The 18,818-nt window shown below is 46.8% G+C and overlaps 1 protein-coding gene across 6 annotated transcripts; it reads left to right on the top strand.

Annotated features, from left to right (window-relative positions):
- Window positions 1–2,612: 2,612 nt before the first annotated feature.
- Window positions 2,613–9,859, top strand: RPS24 (ribosomal protein S24). 6 transcript variants are annotated; one of them, XM_003274491.2, is made up of 8 exons: window positions 2,613–2,758; window positions 4,202–4,267; window positions 4,361–4,570; window positions 6,361–6,471; window positions 6,605–6,607; window positions 7,119–7,136; window positions 9,365–9,386; window positions 9,773–9,859. In XM_003274491.2, exons 1-6 carry the CDS (start codon window positions 2,756–2,758, stop codon window positions 7,122–7,124), a joined length of 399 nt encoding a protein of 132 aa, XP_003274539.1. In that variant the 5' UTR covers window positions 2,613–2,755; the 3' UTR covers window positions 7,125–7,136; window positions 9,365–9,386; window positions 9,773–9,859. The 6 variants fall into 6 exon arrangements, with proteins under 6 accessions (XP_003274539.1, XP_030653466.1, XP_003274534.1 ...); XM_030797606.1 differs by having other exon boundaries at window positions 7,119–7,147; window positions 9,773–9,855; XM_003274486.2 differs by lacking the exon at window positions 7,119–7,136.
- Window positions 9,860–18,818: the final 8,959 nt, after the last annotated feature.

The raw sequence follows: 18,818 nt of genomic DNA on the forward strand, positions 1-18,818 counted from the left end.
GTGCCTGTAATCCCAGGTACTTGGGAGGCTGAGGCAGGAGAATTGCTTGAACCTGGGAGGTGGAGGTTGCAGTGAGCCGAAACCACACCATTGCACTGCAGCCTGGGCGACAAGAGTGAAACTCCATCTCAAAAAGAAAAAAAATAAAAAATAAATAAAAAATAAAGTTGTGTAGGCCGGGCACGGTGGCTCACGTCTGTAATCTCAGCACTTTGGGAGGCCGAGGCGGGCAGATCATGAGGTCAGGAATTTGAGACCAGCCTGACCAATATGGTGAAACTCTGTCTCTACTAAAAAATACAAAAATTAGCCTGGTGTGGTGGCGTATTCCTGTAATCCCAGCTACTCAGGAGGCTAAGGCAGGAGAATCGCTTAAATCCGGGAGGCGGAGGTTGCAGTGAGCCAAGATTGTGCCACTGCACTCCAGCCTGGGCGACAGAACAAGACTTTGCCTCAAAAAAAAAAAAAAAAAAAAAAGAATATATATATATATATATATATGTATATAGTGTGAACTTGGGAAGGTTATTTAATCTTATCATGTGTTAATTTCCCCATTTATAACATGGGTGAGTAATATGTATCCTATTTCTTAGAGTCAATGGGAAGGTTGAATAGCAAAATGAAGGTAAAAGTAATTAGAAGGTAACAGGCACATTACAATCACTCAGTAAATATTCTTCTGCCTCAGCCTCCCGAGTAGCTGGGACTACAGGTGCGCACCATCATGCCAAGCTAATTTTTGTATTTTTAGTAGAGACGGGGTTTCACCATATTGGCCAGGCCGGTCTTGAACTCCTGACCTCTTGATCCGCCTGCCTCGGCCTTCCAGAGTGCTGGGATTACAGGCATGAGCCACCGTGCCCAGCCTGCTGACTATTAAGAATAAGGATAGTTGGTCACCTCGGGAGGCTGAGGCAGAAGAATCGCTTGAACTTGGGAGGCAGATGTTGCAGTGACCTGAGATCCTGCCACTGCACTCCAGCCTGGGTGACAGAGCGAGATGCAGTCTCAAAAACAAAAAACAAACAAACAAAAAAAAACGAAAAAAAGAAAATAGTTGGCTGGGGATGGTGGCTCATGCCTATAATCCCAGCACTTTGAGAGGCCGAGGCGGGGGCGGATCACTTGCGGTCAGGAGTTCGAGACCAGCTTGGCCAACATGGTGAAACCTCGTCTCCTAAAAATACAAAAATTAGCTGGGCATGGTGGCGCAGGCCTGTAATTTTAGTTACTCTGGAAGCTGAGGCAGGAGAATCGCTTGAATCCGGGAGGTGGAGGTTGCAGTGAGCCGTGATCAAGCCATTGCACTCCAGCCTGGGTGACAAGAGCTAGACTTGGTCTCAGGAAAAAAAAAAAAGAAAATACGAAAGCTGCCTGGAAAGCCTGCACCTTGGACACCTCATCTGCACTAACATTTGGGAAATTCTTCTTATTGTTTCTTCGGAACATATATATTTACATTCTTTACATGTCTGTTTCACGTTAAAGAAAATATTTCTGGAGCAATCAAATTTTTTTTCCTTTTTTTTTCTTGAGACGGAGTTTCGCTCTTATTGCCCAGGCTGGAGTGCAATGGTGCGATCTCGGCCCACTGCAACCTCTGCCTCCTGGGTTCAAGCGATTCTCCTGCCTCAGCCTCCCAGATAGCTGGGATTAGAGGCATGCACCACCACGCCCGGCTAATTTTTTTTTTTGTAGTAGAGACAGGGTTTCGCCATTTTGGCCAGGCTGGTATCGAACTTCTGACCTCAGGTGATCCACCTGCTTCAGCCTCCCGAAGTGTTGGGATTATAGGCGTGAGCCACTGCGCCTGGCTTCCAATTTTTTTTTTTTTTTTTTTTTTTTTCTGAGACGGATTTTAGCTCCTGTTGCCCATGCTGGAGTGCAATGGCATGATCTCGGCCCACTGCAACCTTTGCTTCCCGGGTTCTAGCAATTCTCCTGCCTCAGCCTCCCTAGTAGCTGGGATTACAGGCATGAGCCACCACGCCCTGCTAATTTTGTATTTTGTATTTATTTATTTATTTATCTTCGTGATACGTGGTATCGCCATGTTGGCCAGGCTGGTATCGAACTCCTGACCTCAGGTGATCTGCCTGCCTTGCCCGCCCAAAGTGCTGGGATTACAGGCGTGGCCATCGCGCCCGGCCAAATATTTTTCAAAAGCTAATTTTGCATAAGGACCAAGATTTGCAGAAAAATACGAATTAAAGAGATCTTTTATTTTAAAGACTCATCATAAAAGTCACAAAAATAATACTCATGAATAATAAATTAGAATAGGCAATGTTAAGTACTTGAAATAACAAAGGTTTTAGAGTCAGGGTGTCTGCAGTTTCCCTAGCTGTATAACGAGGAGACTGTGAGAGAGGATATCCTAAGATGCCTTCCAAGTTTACCCACCTCTAACTCGGAAGAAATCAATTTAAACTAATTTGGTTTACCGGAATTCAAGCACGTACAATTCAACATAATGAATTGAACTGAAATTGAACACCTGCGTGCGTAAACCTAGTCCGCTCGAGTTGTTCTGGCTCTGGATTGGCCAGTCTAGAGTTCCAGGGGTGTGGCCAAAGGTCTGTGAGGCGGGGCCGTAGGCAGCCTAAATCAGGCATCGGCGCGGTCAGCCTCGCGGCGCGGCCACGCCCCCACGCCGGCGCTTCCCGGGGGTCCTTCCGTGCGCGTTGATATGATTGGCCGGCGAATAGTGGCTCTCTTTTCCTCCTTGGCTGTCTGAAGATAGGTCGCCATCATGGTGAGTCTCCTTGGGGCCGTGCAGTTATCTGCCGCGTATCCGAGCCATCCTCGGTCCCCGGGTCCCAGTACTTGAGCTATAGGCACGCGAAGCCCGGTTGCTCTTCTCTGGCCGTTTATGTCGGAGGATAGTTGTCGAGGGGCTCGGGGCTCGGGGCTGTTGGCAGCGAGTCCGGCCTGGCGGGCTGCGCTGCAGACCCGGACATGCTGGGCTTCGGGCGCTAGCGCCTGGGCAGTGCAGGAGCTGTTGCGCTTGTTGACTTCGTGGAGCATGGTGGATGGGGGTCGGGGTCGGGGGCGGGCGGGATAGATGGGCAATGGGAGGCGCATCTCGTCTGCAGTTCCAAATTGGGCTAGGTAGGCGGCTTGCAGGTGATGGCAGCCCAAGAGGTGAAGAAGGTGCGGGCAGCGCCTGGGCGAGTTGCGGCCAGTGAAACCATTCCCACGTGTAAGCTAGAAAACTTGTCAGCTGGATGGATCTTCATATTTCATACTGGGGAAACAAGCCCTGGAAAGAGATGTTATAAAAAGGTAGTCCTGCCCTAAGTCATGCGTTATTAGCTCCTCCAGCATCCGTTTTTAACTTTACCAGCAATCTTTTTTTTTTTCCTTTGTTGCTTTCAAGAATTGAGTACCACTGACGTGGATTTAATTTGGTGTGGTTTCTCGAAGTAAAATGGAGAAAGTCTAGCAAGTCATTTGCTGCCATGAAAGTCTCTTGAGCCTCCTTTTTGGTAAAATTGTTAGCATAAATTGCTTAATACCCACATTTTTTGTTAGATATTAAGTAAAGGTGCAGTTCAGTCCTTCAGAAGGGAATATCGTTTTCTCTGATCTCTGCTATGGCCATTCTAGAAGGATAGATTATATGCAGGTAGTGAGTACAAGGTTTGGGTCACATTTGTGCAAGACATGATAAACGCAGTTCATTGACCTTTATATGAGCCACAGCAGTTTTTACCCCAGAGAAGTGATTCTCAACCCAGAGTGATTTTTCTCCTAAGGGAACAGTTGGCTAAGTCTGGAGACATTTTTGATTGTCACAACTGGGAAAGGTGGGAAGTGCTTCCGGCATCTAGTGGTTAGAGGGCTGGGATTTTTACAGTTATTCTAAAACATACAGTCCCCACAACATACCCATATGGAATTATCCATATGGAATTATCAATAGTGCTGAGGTTGAGAAACCCTGCCCCAGTGATACACATAACCTAGTGAAGTAAGTTGTACAGATTCATGTAAAACCATTGTATTTTCTTCGTATTTTATGTATTTGTTAGGTGTATGCTGTGAGTTTGGCCTTGCCCAGTGGGTTTTATTTACTTTAGTTTGCTGCATGACTAATGGCTACAAATTGGACTACAACATTCTAGGTCTTGGAAAATCACAGCAAGGCCAAGAAAAGTTTGAGTAGTTTTATTAACCAGAGTGTTTATGTTTTCAGAACGACACCGTAACTATCCGCACTAGAAAGTTCATGACCAACCGACTACTTCAGAGGAAACAGATGGTAAGGAACGGCACGTCAATCTTTGCTTAATTGTCCTTTACTCTAAAGATGTATTCTATCATAGTGAACGCTAAACTTGCTATCTCCTTTTAGGTCATTGATGTCCTTCACCCCGGGAAGGCAACAGTGCCTAAGACAGAAATTCGGGAAAAACTAGCCAAAATGTACAAGACCACACCAGATGTCATCTTTGTATTTGGATTCAGAACTCATTTTGGTGGTGGCAAGACAACTGGCTTTGGCATGATTTACGATTCCCTGGATTATGCAAAGAAAAATGAACCCAAACATAGACTTGCAAGAGTAGGTGTCTTTTCATTTGTTCATCAGCTCCTGAAGACCTATTTTTTCAATAGCGTTGTGTTGTGAGTGTGGTAAAAAGGGCAAGACCAAGCAGTCTGGGAGACAACTCTGAAGGGATTAAGAGACAAAGTTGGCCGGGCGCGGTGGCTCACGCCTGTAATCCCAGCACTTTGGGAGGCTGAGGCGGGTGGATCACGAGGTCAGGAGGTCGAGACCATCCTGGCTAACACGGTGAAACCCCGTCTCTACTAAAAATACAAAAAATAAGCCGGGCAAGGTGGCGGTCGCCTGTAGTCCCAGCTACTCAGGAGGCTGAGGTTAGAGAATGGTGTGAACCCCAGGGGGCGGAGCCTGCAGTGAGCCGAGATCTCGCCACAGCACTCCAGCCTGGGCGATAGCGAGACTCCATCTAAAAAAAAAAAAAAAAAAAAAGACAAAGTTACTTCATAAAATGCACAGGTGGAGTACGGAGGTTCAAAATTGAAGTCTGGCATTCGAGCTGAGTTCAGAAGGGCAGCTGAAGTAGTGTTCTTGGAGATGGGCTAGGGGTAAGGATTGTTTTCCAGAGGGGAAGTAAGGGGATGTGTTTGGAAAGGTAGCCTGGTGCCAAATTCATTTAGTTTGGATTAAGTCTGCGTCTGGGCTTAAACTCATAGGTAGTCAGGAACCAGGAAAGGTTTTTGATTGTATACTGAGTGCCAAACACTGCAGAGTGAACTACAGCAGTGATCTGGGCAAGCTCCCCAGCTTACATTCTAGTAAAGAAGCATCATTACCTTGAAGTGCTTGTTTTGTTTGTTCCTTTAACCCACTTTACCCTATCCTGTTAAATAAACCTTCCCATATGATAGCTGTGAGGGAAAATCCTGGTGATGTCATAGGTAGAGGCTGCACTTTTTAAATTTTTTTTTTGAGAGGGAATCTAGCTCTGTCACCCAGGCTGGAGTGCAGTGGTGCAATCTCCTCGGCTCACTGCAACCTCTGCCTGCCAGGTTCACGCAACTCTTCTGTCTGAGCTTCCTGAGTAGCTGGGATTACAGGTGCGCGCCACCATGCCCGGGTAATTTTTGTATTTTTAGTAGAGACTGGGTTTTGCCATGTTGGTCAGGCTCATCTCGAACTCCTGACCTCATGATCTGCCCACCTCAGCCTCCCAAAGTGTTGGGATTACAGGTGTGAGCCACTGTGCCCAGCCGAGGCTGCATTATTTTTAACTGATGTTGCGTTCATGTTCTGAGAAGGCCTTGCTGAGGTGGTGACATTGAAGCTGAGATCCTTGTAAAGATTTGGAAGTAGTCTTTGTAAAGATACAGGAACAGTCTTGTTGGCCCCAGGAACAGCAAGTGCAAAGGTGGGCAGAGTGGAGATGAGTAGATCCTGAATCTCCATGGCGTGGGGGTTGTAAAGGCTTCTCTGTCATCAGGGAGTAATGGGGAGTTGAAATGGGAAGAGATCCCCTCAGCCACTTGGGAGGTGCCTTGTTTTGGTAGTGCAAAAGAATAAAAAATAGTGATCTGTGAGCTCAAGTCTGGACAAGAACAGCCATTCTCCCAAACTTCCTGTTCAGAGAATGTTGAATGGACCATTTGTTTCCTGTGAGGCTATTCTATACTTAAAATCCCTTGATGATCCTTTCTGTTGTAGCAAAAATATGCATTAAATGTACTTGAAAAGTTTTGGTTTAGAAAGCTGTGTTTCTTAAGCTCAGACTGGATCAGTTTCCCTACCAGAGTGGTGGGTAATGATTTTAATGTTTACAAGTCACCTGGATGTACTCTTTTCTCATTCAGCATGGCCTGTATGAGAAGAAAAAGACCTCAAGAAAGCAACGAAAGGAACGCAAGAACAGAATGAAGAAAGTCAGGGGGACTGCAAAGGCCAATGTTGGTGCTGGCAAAAAGGTATAGTCCATCAAGGAAAATACAGAAACGTCATTAATTGTAGGTCTTTAGTTTCTAGGAACAAAGGGATCTTACTTATTTTTAAAATAACTTTTCTTAATGTTTCTTCTTTTCCTCTTCTTCTGGATTACAGAAGGTAACATGTTTTAAGAAACTATGTAGCATAGTGTCTTAACAGCTCAGTAGAGTAGCTTGGCCCACCCCTTGTCAGCTCACAGCACAATCTGGAGGCCACATTGATCCTGGTGGGCACCTTTCAAGCCTATCACAAGAAGTTTTAATTTTACTAATTGGCGTAGAACCTTCAATGTAGAGCGGATCTCATTCCCTGTGATTTTACTTACTAATAGGGACACTGGTTTAAGAAGCAGTTGGATCAATGTGGCCTGTGTTTTCCTGGCACACTGGAAAGGCAACTGAGATCTCAGGATTGCTTTCCTCTCCAGTTGGCCAAGACAAGTGATTTTAGCAATAAGCAGCTTTTTACCAGCTTTGCTAGCTGTAAATAGTTGGACATTGTAAATCATTGAATAGAATTAAGGTGTTGGTTTGTTAAATTAACAAATAATCAAGTGTTCTGTGAACTTTTTTTTTTGTTTTTTGTTTTTGCTTTTCCTCTCTACTTTCTTGGATTTCTTGTTCATCAGAAATGAAGTGTCTAGCAGGTACTGAGATTGTAAGCACGGTGTGGGGATGCATCACCTTCACTGAGTTTGCTTTGATGATGCTTTGCATGTTGGCCTTTGGACGACAGTTTTATAGTATGGTCGATTATAATGCCAGTGCTATTTAGGCTGGTGCAAAAGTAATTGCGGTGGCAAAAACCACAATTACTTTTGCACCAACCTAATATGTTCTAAGATAGTATATTACGAGCAAAGGAGAAAAAGTTTAAAATCATGTTTATTTTGGAAACTCCAAAATGCATGTTACATGTGAAGTGACTCACTGGAGGAAGGTGAGTGCTTTACCAAGTAGGCACTTTTTAGCTTGCACTTGGGAAATGCTGTGTCCACATACTTAGGAAATGGCTTCAGTTAACACTGGGCTTGGGAAGGGCTCTCTTATCCAAGGAGCAGTCTTCTCTGGAGCCATGAAACCAGCCTGGCAGCTCTGGTAGTAAACTAGTCTGTGAAATCCGGCAAAGCCTCTGTCCTGTTTGGATACGCACAAAGCTGCCTTTTACCATTTCCATTGCTTTTTATTACTTAATCTCCCAACTTTCTGCCTGGTGTCTTTTTTTTTTTTTAATAGAAAATTTTCGAGGTAATTATGTATTCATATAAAAGTCTGGTGGATATGCTTTTTCCCACAAGCACTTGGTTAGAGTGGCCCATTACCTCATTTATTTATTTTTTGAGACAGGGTCTCTTGTCACCCAGGCTGGAGTACAGTGGCATGATCATGGGTTACTGTACCTCCTGGGCTTGGGTGATATTCCCACCTCAGCCTCCCTTGTAGCTGGGACCACAGGCCTGTGCCACCATGCCCTGCCAATTTTTTGTAGAGACAGGATTTAGCTGTGTTGCTCAGGCTGCTCTTGAACTCCCGGACTTCAGCGATCTGCTTGTCTAAGCCTTCCAAAGTGTTGGGATTACAGGTGTGAGCCACTGCGCCCAGCCTGTTACCTCATTTAAAACAAACTTTGCACATCTGAACAGCCTAAAATTGTAATGTGTAAAGTGGGGCAGGAGTGGGGTGGGCATAGTGGGATTTTGAATCAATGAAGGCCCTTGTTCCTGTGGCATCCTTTTGCAGTGATTCCCTGCCAGGCAAGGCAGTAAGCCTGGGATTGCCTGCCCAGGACTGTAATCACATTGACAACCCAGCGCCATGGAGTATGTAATGAATGAACTGCCAGCAGAACTATTCACTAAGAACCACTCCCTGTTTGTGAGGATTGTACCTGTTGAGAGAAGTTGCAAAAAGAATTAGTCAAAAGAATTAGTCAAAATTTGTCCTCTGACCTATGTCTGAAGGACATTTAACACATTGATTTTTCTCTTCATCCAGCCTTTGAGCCCTACGAGTTAGTGCGCTTAGCCTTTGAGTCCCACAAGTACGGAGGAGCTACCTGTGGGGACCTGAGCCATCACTATTCCTGCTTCAAGTTACACTGGTGCCTCTCACTAGCACTGCTCTGAAAAGCCAGCTGGAAAAATCAATGCATTTGAGTACATGAGTTCTTTGGCTCCAAAGAAATGCATAGCAACATTGCTTTTAATTCAGTTTTGTTCAGATGTTAGAATTAGTATTTGTTCTTGCCTTTTGGTTGCGATGGAGTTATATACTAAGTTACTTATACTAAGGCATTAGTAGTCTCATATCTGAGGAGCAATTGTATTTTTAGTTCAGCTAAATTAATGCCTCTTTTTAAATACTAACTTGTACTACTTTTGTGGCTGTGAATGGTGTCTTTTATTGAACTGAGGCAGCTTTTAAAAGACTTGCCTGATCATTTAGAGCACTCCCATTGAGGTTAAATTAGACTTGAATCTGTAATGATTCTCATATCTGTTCCTGGTGTGTGTCCAGCACAGTGTTGCTGGGCAGAGCAGAGGGTCAGAGGCTCAGGTATGTACTTTATTGACAAGTGGGCAAGGCCATCCTGGGTACCACATTGGCTTAATGATCTCTTCATTGTGAAGTCAGGCTACCTTGTTTGCATAAGAACTACAGTAATCAGGCAAGGTATTGTCAGAATTGGGAGGAATAAAATCAGTGAGTCTCGAAGGAGTGCTCTGTATACAATTGCAAAGAACAAAATGGTCATCTTTAAGGTACCTGATTGCATGCACTTAAATGCAGATTATTTTGGAGTTTGAAAAGGGACTATTAATGAAATCTTTCTTTTCCCTCCTTTCTCTTTTTCCCTTCCCTGCCACTGATTCAGTGAGCTGGAGATTGGATCACAGGTATAATTCAAGCTTTTCATGTAGTCACGTAGATCACTAGACTCCCTGGTGTACTGACATAGCAATTTAAAAGCAGATCATGTGTAGTACATCTAGAAGTAGATTTACAAATATTCTGAAGAGTTGTAACCTTTTAAAATACTAACAGTGACATGGTTTTGTTTTTAAGGTTTAGCAATATTTAGCCCATTTTTGTTTTATTCCTAACTTGAATGTAAGTTTTATTTCTTGATGCTTACGTTGTGTTATGATAACGTCAAAATAAGTTGATATTCTAGGTTACTAATAATTGTTGTGCATGAAGGTTACTGCTTTTGGAATTTAAGACTTTAAAGAATTTTAAAGGCAGGCAGTTGCTGACTAAACTTCTTTCTCTTGATTCACAGCCAAAGGAGTAAAGGTGCTGCAATGATGTTATCTGTGGCCACTGTGGATGTTTCACGAGAACATTAATAAACTAAAAACTTCATGTGTCTGGTTGTTTGAAATGTATTTGCAGTTTCCTGGGACTGCTAGGAGGTTAGTCTGCTGATTTCAGTTGCTACCCAAGTTCACATGCTCCATGAAGCATTCAGTGAAAACTTAATGTCATGGGGTGGTGTTTGTTTGCTGATTGGTTTGTAGCTTAGGTGGGTTCATCTGGGAGTCAAGCTTGTAAATGCTGTGTTAAGAACCATGTCCGCACTGGACGCAGTGTAGTGGCTCACAGTAATCAGCACTTTTGGGAGGTTTGGGTGGGATGATTACACTTAAGCCCAGGAGCTCGAGGCTACAGTGAGGTGTTTTTTTTTTTGAGACAGGGTCTAGCTTTGTTACCTAGGCTGGTCTTGATTGAACTCATGGGCTCAAGCGATCCTCCTGCGTTGGCCACCCAAAGTGCTGTACTTTGGCCACATAAAGTACTGGCATGAGCGACCACTTCCGGCTTAGAGTCTAAAAAGTACCATGTCTAGATAAACTGGAGAAATCTCAGGAAGCAGTAGAGAGCCGAAAGATTTGGTTGGGCATGAAGGGGACCCAGGAAAAGGAATACCATGAAGGCAGAAGGGTTGAGGTTGCAGGAAGGGTGGTGGAATGTTTTGGAGAAAAGATGGTCAGAGCCCCATGCATGGAGCACCTACAGACGGGAGGGCAGGGCTGTGAAGAGTTAAGTCATGGGGCTGGGCCTGCTGGCCAGGGGGTGGTTGGAGTTATGTTTTCATATCTACAGAGGTTTGTGTACTTCCGTTTGTGGGGCCTCTGGCCCTGTAGGTTCTCTTGCTAAGGAATCTGCTACTCCTTTGCCTAGGACCAGGAAATAGCTTACTAGTACAGAACATGTGTGAGAATGGGGTCCTTGATGTGACTGACGTTTTTTGATGAACAGTGCATACAGGCTGAAGGTAATGCTAGGGGCAGCAAAGGTTGGGGTTTGAGATACAGTTTCCTGTGAGTGAGCTGGAGTGTGGAAGCAGAGAAGGCACCCTGTGAGCAGCTTGCGGAGGCAAGGTGGTGAGGATCCTGACAGTGCTGCAGCGACAGGATGGGACGTGGAGCTGGGGGTGGTTGCTAAGTTGATGCAGGGAGAGTGGAAGGAAGCACTTGACTGAGAACTGAAGGGTAGGAAATAGTTTCTGATGTGAAGAAAAAGGGCATAGCTGCAGAGAGCCTGAATGATTGAAGGTTGGCATCAAAGTCACAAAGTGGGGAGGCTTTTCTGTTCGGCTGTGCTCAGGGCAGAAGTTGTAGTCTTAGCCAGTAGCCTTGGGAAGGGGGGTGGGATGAAACTCAGTCTTGGCCTATTTTTCCAGAGGATCCACTTGGGTTGTGATATAGAAAATGTGGCAGTCTTGCTGTGAGCCTTGTTAGGCATAACATTTGGAAACTTGGCAAATTTTACATAAAGGTCTGGATTTTCAGCCTCTTGAAATACCAGAAGCAGCAGTAGTAGCCCACCTTCCTGTTTGATGACAATTGGCAGGGCTCCAGGCTGGCTGCGTCTGTTGGGACAGGTATTCTCCAGTCTCCACAGCCTAACACCCTCCTCTACCTGCCCTCTGGTCTTCTGTCCCCGCTGTCTGCTTCTCTTCCATCTAGTCCATCTGAGTGTTTTTTGGGGAAGTCACCTGGTACCTTGTTTGGGTTAATTTGTCTTAAATTGGGCTCCCAAGGGTATCTGCTAGCTGCCCTGGCTCACAAGGCTATTTTGAGGCTGAGGATGTAACAACTGTGAAAACAGTTTGGAAACTAGTGCTAAGCAATTGTGTGTCAGGAAGCAGGGACTTGTGGGAACTCAAATTGTGGACAGATTCAGCACATTGTAGGCCCTCACAGTAACCAGGCTACCCTGTGCTGTCAGCAGGCTTTGGAAGAGCCTCCATAAAATGCAAACTTTACTAAGCTGAATCAATATTGAGGGAGCACATCCCTTCCTTCAGCTTGTCACTGATGGGAAGCTGTGGCTTAAATGAGAGATAGCAGGGATCTTTGAAGAGTGATGAGAAAAGCTGGAGGTGGTTCTGGGAAAGTACCTGCAGTGAATATTTGGGGTGCTGCTTTTTAGCTTTTCCTAGCACCATACCCATGAGTTCTATTTGTAGCTGGATGTGCCTATGTAATCAGGCAGCTTTCAACTCTGCATTCTTCCTTTCTTCCCTGGCAAGTTGCTTATTTTAGGCTGTCCTTAAAGACAGCATCTTAAATGGTGCTGTCATGGAGCTGAGACAGGTGCTGTCCTAAACTCTGAACAACAATCTCCATTAATCTGCGCGCGCTCACACACACACACACACATTTTTTTTTTTTTGAGACGGAGTCTGCCTGTCGCCCAGGCTGGAGTGCAGTGGCAGAATCTCACTGCAAGCTCTGCCTCACGGTTTCGTACCATTCCGCCTCAGCCTCCCAAGTAGCCTGGACTACAGGCGCCCGCCACCATGCCCGGGTAATTTTTTGTATTTTTAGTAGAGATGGGGTTTCACCATGTTAGCCAGGATGGTCTTGATCTCCTGACCTCGTGATCCGCCTGCCTTGGCCTCCCAAAGTGCTGGGATTACGGGCGTGAGCCACCGTGCCCGGCCTAATCTGCATATTAACTCCAAGAAGCATGTCTTACTGTACCCATGCTGGAAAGGGTGTAGAGCACTTAAGCATCTTACCAGTGTCTCACCCATTAAGTGGTGGGGATGGGATTGGAATGCAATCATCTGACTTCAGTGCATTTTTTCAGGCACTCCAGTATTAAGCTACTTTGCACTGTGCATATAATGGTATATAAAACTCATGACTGCCAGCAGGGTGCCAGTTGCCATGGGTTTATTGAGCAAGTGTTAGATGGCTAGCCAAATTCCCCATTTACTGACCGCCTGCTATGTGTCCCTGTTCTGCAAGTTGGGGATAAAGAAGCTGTTCTGTCTTGAAAGCTCTGAGGTAGTTAACGACGATCTCATGGTCTGGCTTCTGTTCCTTTCTGTGAAGTAGCAGATAGTGTATGACTGTGACATGATAGAAATTGAGAGCCAAGAAGATCTGTGCAGGGAGGCTGGGTCTTGGAAGTCTTCCAGGAGACATACAGCAGTCCCCACCTATCTAGTTTCAGTTGCCGTCCATCATCTGCAGTCTGGAAAATTATGACTCAGTGATCCGGGATCACCCAAAAGTGATGATCTTGAAGTGTCATCAGAAGGTCAGTAGTAGCCTAACACATGTCACCATGCCTACGTCATTCACCTCTCTTCCACTCACCACATAGGTGTTTTATCTCCCATCAAGAATGTGAATACATGCAGGTATTCAGAGGAAAAGAGTTCATGCAACCTACTACAGTATAATTGTTTATTAATAACTGACGACTGCCTAAATTATAAACTTTAATTATGTATATATAGCAACAAACTTGGTATAGATAGGGTTTGTGGTTTCAGGCATCCACTGGGGGTCTAGGAATGTTTGCCCTATGGGTAAGGGAGGATTACTGTAACACCAATGGTGGCAAGAGACATGATCCAATTTGGATGCACAGGAGAAAGTTCTCATTTGAGGCCATGAAAAATAGGAAAGAAAGCAGGGAGATGGGAGCAGGCAGTGTGGGACAAGGTGAGACCAGTCATTCTGCAAGGGGAAGAGAGGATGACCCTGGGGAGGTGGGAGCAGAGTGGGTAGGTAGGCATTCTCTTGTTGAGACGGCGTTTCACTCTTGTTTCCCAGGCTGGAGTGCAATGGCACGATCTCAGCTCACTGCAACCTCCCCGGGTTCAAGCAATTCTCTGCCTCAGCTTCCTGAGTAGCTGGGATTACAGGCATGTGCTACCATGCCTGGCTAATTCTGTATTTTTTAGTAGAGATGGAGTTTTTCCATGTTGGTCAGGCTGGTCTTGAACTCCCGACCTCAGGTGATCTGCCCACCCAGGCCTCCCAAAGTGCTGGGATTACAGGCGTGAGGCACCGCGCCTAGCCCCAAGTATTATTAATAACTCGGAAAAAGGGACCAGATCAGGAATCAGGAGTCACAGTTCCTGATTTCCACTCAGCTTCCAATCAACTGTGGTCATGGATGGGCAAAAGACTTCCCTTTTCTGGGCTTCTATTTCCCTCTCTGTGTCGGTCTCCTATCCGGGCTAGATGAGTAATTCCCAAACCTGGCAGGTGGGGGCTTTCTTTTTTTCTTTTTTTGAGATTGAGTGTTGCTCTGTCACCCAGGCTGGAGTGCAGTGGCGCTGTTTCGGCTCACTGCAACCTCCGCCTGCCGAGTTCAAGCGATTCTCCTGCCTTAGCCGTGTGAGTAGCTGGAATTACAGGTGCCTGCCACCACGCTTGGGTAATTTTTTGTATTTTTAGTAGAGATGGGGTTTCACCACGTTGGCCAGGCTGGGGCTTGTTAAAAATACAAATGCTGGCGAGGGGTGGTGGCTCATACCTGTAATCCCGGCACTTTGGGAGGCCGAGGCGGGTCGATCACTTGACGTCAGGAGTTCGAGACCAGCCTGGTCAACATGGTGAAACATCTCTACTAAAAATACAAAAATTAGCTGGGCGTGGTGGCGCCTGTCTGTAATCTCAATTACTCAGGAGGTGGAGGCACGAGAATTGCTTGAACCCAGGAGGCGGAGGTTGCAATGAGCTGAGATCATGCCACTGCACTCCAGCCTGGGTGACAGAGCGAGGCTGTGTCTCAAAAACAACAACAAATGCCCAGCCTCTTGCCGCAGTTTTCAGAGTTAGTAGATCTGGGCAGCCCCCAAGCACCTGATGTTTTAATAGCTTCCCAGGTGAGGCTGCTTGGGAAACTGGACTGAAGGGTCTGTAAGATCCCTTCTGCCTCTGAGAATTCTGTCTCTAATGGAAATACTGTCTGTCTTCAAGAAGCTGGCAAATGAACAGTAATACTATTGCTAATTAATGACTGCAGAATAGCTAAAATTTATTGTTTACCATGTGCCAGGTACTGAGCTAAGTCTTGCACAAAGTATCTCATTTACCTTTTTTTTTTTTGAGAATGAGTCTTGCTCTGTCGCCCAGGCTGGAGCTCTGGATTGCACCAGTGGTGCAATCTCAGCTCACTGCAACCTCCACCTTCTGGGTTCAAGTGATTCTCCTGCCTCAGCCTCCCAAGTAGCTGGGATTACAGGCATGTACCACCACACCTGGCTAATTTTTGTAGAGACGGGGTTTCTCCATGTTGGCCAGGCTGGTCTTGAACTCCAGACCTCAGGTGACCTACCTGCCTTGGCCTCCCAAAGTGCTGGGATTACAGGTGTGATCCACTGCACCTGGCCTCATTTACCTGCACTTGGAAGTACTATTACCCCCATTTTATAGTTGAGGAAATTGAGGCTTAAAGAGGTTAAGGAACTTGGTTAAAGTTACACAACTATGTCATCCTATGATAAGCCTGGGGGCATTTGTGGAACATCTCGCCGAGGAGCTAGAAATGGTCCTGAGCCTTAAATGGGTGGAGGTGATTAGCTGAGGCAGCGATTCTCCAGGTGTGGTCCTGGACAGCAGCAGCAGCGTCACCAGGGACCTTGCTAGAAAATGCAATTTCTTGGGCTCCACGCTAGAATTACTGAATCAGAAGCTGTGGGTGGGGCCAGGGAACCTGTTTTTTTTTTTTTTTTTTTTTTTTTGAGTTGCCCAGGCTGGAGTGCAGTGGGGTGATCTCGTTTCACTGCAACCTCCGCCTCCTGGGTGCGAGTCTCCACCTCAGCTTCCTGAGTAGCTGGGACTACAGGTGCCTGCCACCACGCCCGGCTAATTTTTTTTTTTTTTTTTTTGTACTTTTTAGTAGAGACGGGGTTTCACCATGTTGGCCTGGCTGGTCTTGAACTCCTGACCTCAGGTGATCCGCTGGCCTCAGCCTCCCAAAGTGCTGGGATTATAGGTGTGAGCCACCGTGCCCAGCCGGAACCTGTGTTTTGACAAGCCCTCCAGGTGATTCAGATGCACGCTAAAGTTTGAGAACCACAACTTAGGGAAGGGGAGGATATTCCACAGGGGGACAGCTGTGGAAACCCGGAAGGATGGTGCTGTAGACTGCCCCATCCCTGCCTTTTCACTTGGTGAAATAAAGATGTGTGATGCACTATGCAGACTCCCACGAGGGGGCACTGTGGGCACAGGCGTGGAAGCGGTCTGCTTTGTTGTCAAGACCGCTACCCTTGTGGAAGCATGAAAAAAGCCTGATGCCAGATCAACTGGAGAGGTCACTCTTTCTTCTCAGAGAAGGTCTAATGGGGGTGGTAATCTTGTTTATAGGATTCGGCCCTCGTAGGGAAGCTGAACCTGGAGGGCTTTCTGCTGTTCATATGTGCATGGTGATGTCTACCCATCCGTGCTGCGAGGTCTCTGCAGATCCTATGCAAACAGCATTCCCCCTTTTGTAGCTGCCCAGCCAGGCAGCTTGCGGTTTCTGTTGGCGGAGGGGGCGGCGAAGGCTGGGAACCCCAGCAGCCTGATTCTGCTTCAGTCTTCTCCCTGCAGTGCTATGCCTCTGTCCTATTCTTTGACAAGCATGGGTCTGGGGCCACAGTGCTGGGTCCAGGACCTGTTTTCAAGCCTTAGCTCTGCCCCACCACACTTTAAGATCTCTGGCAAGACCCTTTTCTCTTCTGGGACCCAGTTTCCTACGCTGTAGGATGAGAGAGTGGTGCTGAGAAAGTGGCTGTCAACATCCCTTTCCACTATAAAATCCTGCCCTGGGAGTTGAGGAAGAGACCGCCTTGTGCTTCTCAAGGACCTCTGATTGCAGGGGATCTGTAAGCCCTGCTACATGACATCCATCTCCAGTAGCCACTTAAGGAAGCGTTTCCAGGGATATGGTGCAAGTCAGTAAGGTGGAGTCTCTCAAACTAGATTTTTTAAAAAGTCCGTATCTTCAGACATCCAGAATTTGCTTTTATAGGTTTCTATTCTGCACTGTTTGGAAGAAGGAAAATTTATACCATGTTCTCTTTTCTGCCGCAGTGTGTATTTCTTCCAAAAATACATTGCCTCGGTGGGTCTTTGGCATTCACCTCGTTAATCCAGGGATTGGCATCCTATACTCTCAGTGACTGCTCACCCAGCTGAGCCACTGCTCTGCCTGGGCAGGAAATCTCCAGAACTGCCTTTTCAGAGCGCTATAGATGTGCTCATCCCTGGGTTATAAGGGGATTCAAGAGAGTGGTCCAGCCTTCTGCTGGCTCCCACTGTCGATGATGATATTCAGAGAGTCTGGTTAGAAATTGCCCAACCCAGCCAGGTGCGGTGGCTCACGCCTGTAATCTCCACTTTGGGAGGCCAAGATGGGCAGATCACAAGGTCAGGAGTTCGAGACCAGCTTGGCCAATATGGTGAAACCCCATCTCTACTAAAAATACAAAAGTTAGCCGGGCATAGGGGCATGCACCTGTTGTCCCAGCTGCTCAGGAGGCTGAGGCAGAAGAATCGCTTGAACCTGGGAGAGGGAGGTTGCAGTGAGCCGCGATTGCACCACTGCACTCCAGCCTGGGTGACAGAGCGAGACTCCATCTCAAAAAAAAAAAAAAAAAAAATTGCCCAACCCATAGGCAAACATTGTTAACTGCAGCTGTCCTTGGTGGAGGAAACAAGTTAAACATGATGTCTCTTTCCATCAGGCCTCCTTGGAGCGGGGAAGGAGAGCTCTTCAGTTCCTTTGGCACCTTCATGCAGCATGCAAGACGGGCTGCTTTTTCTTCTGTTTATGGATGAGGCACAGAGAGGGTAGATGACTTGCCCCAAGTCCTTCAGCTCATTCATGCTGGGGAAAGGAGTGAGCTTCAGGCGTCTTCCCCTGGAGTTCACGTCCCTCCCCACAGCAAATGAGCCATTTGCTACTCAAGTGCTGTGTCTTGCATTTTTAAGGTAACAAAGCACTGCATGCTGTCTGGGGTACCTTTTCCCTGCTGTTCAGTTCATTGCCCAGTGTCGTCTCACAGAGTGTGTCACTGGTACAGAAACGTTCCCCGGGAAGCTAGAGTTGAAACATCGCCCACTGGTGCTCCTGAGCTGGCTATGTCGTGAGTTTAGAGGGTATGTTAGGGAGGAGGCCTTCTGCTGCAAGTCTCTGGGAAGTCAGCTTACACTGCCTTGAACAGTGAGGTTGCTTATTAGCTCCTGTAAGAATCCCCTGGATGCTCAGGGGCCTTCAGGGTTGGTCGACACTGCAGTTTAACAGCGTCTTCGAGGGCCTAGACGTTTTCTCTCTCCACTTTGCTCCCAGTGCTGGTGCCATTCTGAGGGATAGTTGCCAATCGCAGTGGGGCTGGGACTGGGTGAGGCAATGAAGCGCTTAGCATGTGAAATCCAAGGAGGTCTTCACCCACGGTGGTGCTAGTGCAAGGTCAGCATCTCCTTGACCCTAAGAGTACCTTGCCCTAGTCCTGGGGCCTGTGGGAGGCCATCCACTCTCCACAAAGGCCAGATCAGAAGTCACCTGTGTTTTTTCTGCTCCTCTTTCATCGGCTGGGACTTAGTCTCCTGCAACACCTGATAACTGAGGTGGGCTGGGAAATATAGGCTCAGGCAGATGTGGGAGCACAGTTCTGGGGGACAATGACCAGTCTTTGCCACAGCAGGAAGAAAATGGTTGCTTCATAGGGATCCTTTCAACAGAAACCTCCCAGCAGAAGGGGGAAGTTTACTTGGAAGCTGTGGGTGGTCTAACAAAACCAAAAGGTAGGCGGTGCTGGCAGCCTCCCTGGATTTGGGTCTGGAAAATCATTTCAGAACAAATAAGCTCTTCCTTCTCCCCTCCTTCCTCCTTCCCCCTCTTTGAGTCTGTGCCTCTCTCTCTCTCTAGAGGCTGGCTTTTCTTTGTTCCCCTTTCTGCCCCATGGCTGCCACAACCAGGATTTTATTGCTCCCCATTCCAAATTTCCGGCCAGATTAGTTAGACCTGCATCCTCCTTGCCACTTCCCAGGGACAAGACGCTGACTGGTCTGCCAGCTATGGAGCCC

This window comes from Nomascus leucogenys, chromosome 18 (genome assembly GCF_006542625.1).
Source record: "Nomascus leucogenys isolate Asia chromosome 18, Asia_NLE_v1, whole genome shotgun sequence".
NCBI classification, from domain to species: Eukaryota; Metazoa; Chordata; class Mammalia; order Primates; family Hylobatidae; genus Nomascus; species Nomascus leucogenys.

Bases quoted from the DNA above. Each gene is read 5' to 3' on its own strand.
- RPS24 (XM_003274491.2), top strand. The intron at 4,268-4,360 runs GTAAGGAACGGC...ATCTCCTTTTAG, and splicing joins TACTTCAGAGGAAACAGATG to GTCATTGATGTCCTTCACCC. The intron at 4,571-6,360 runs GTAGGTGTCTTT...TTTCTCATTCAG, and splicing joins CCAAACATAGACTTGCAAGA to CATGGCCTGTATGAGAAGAA.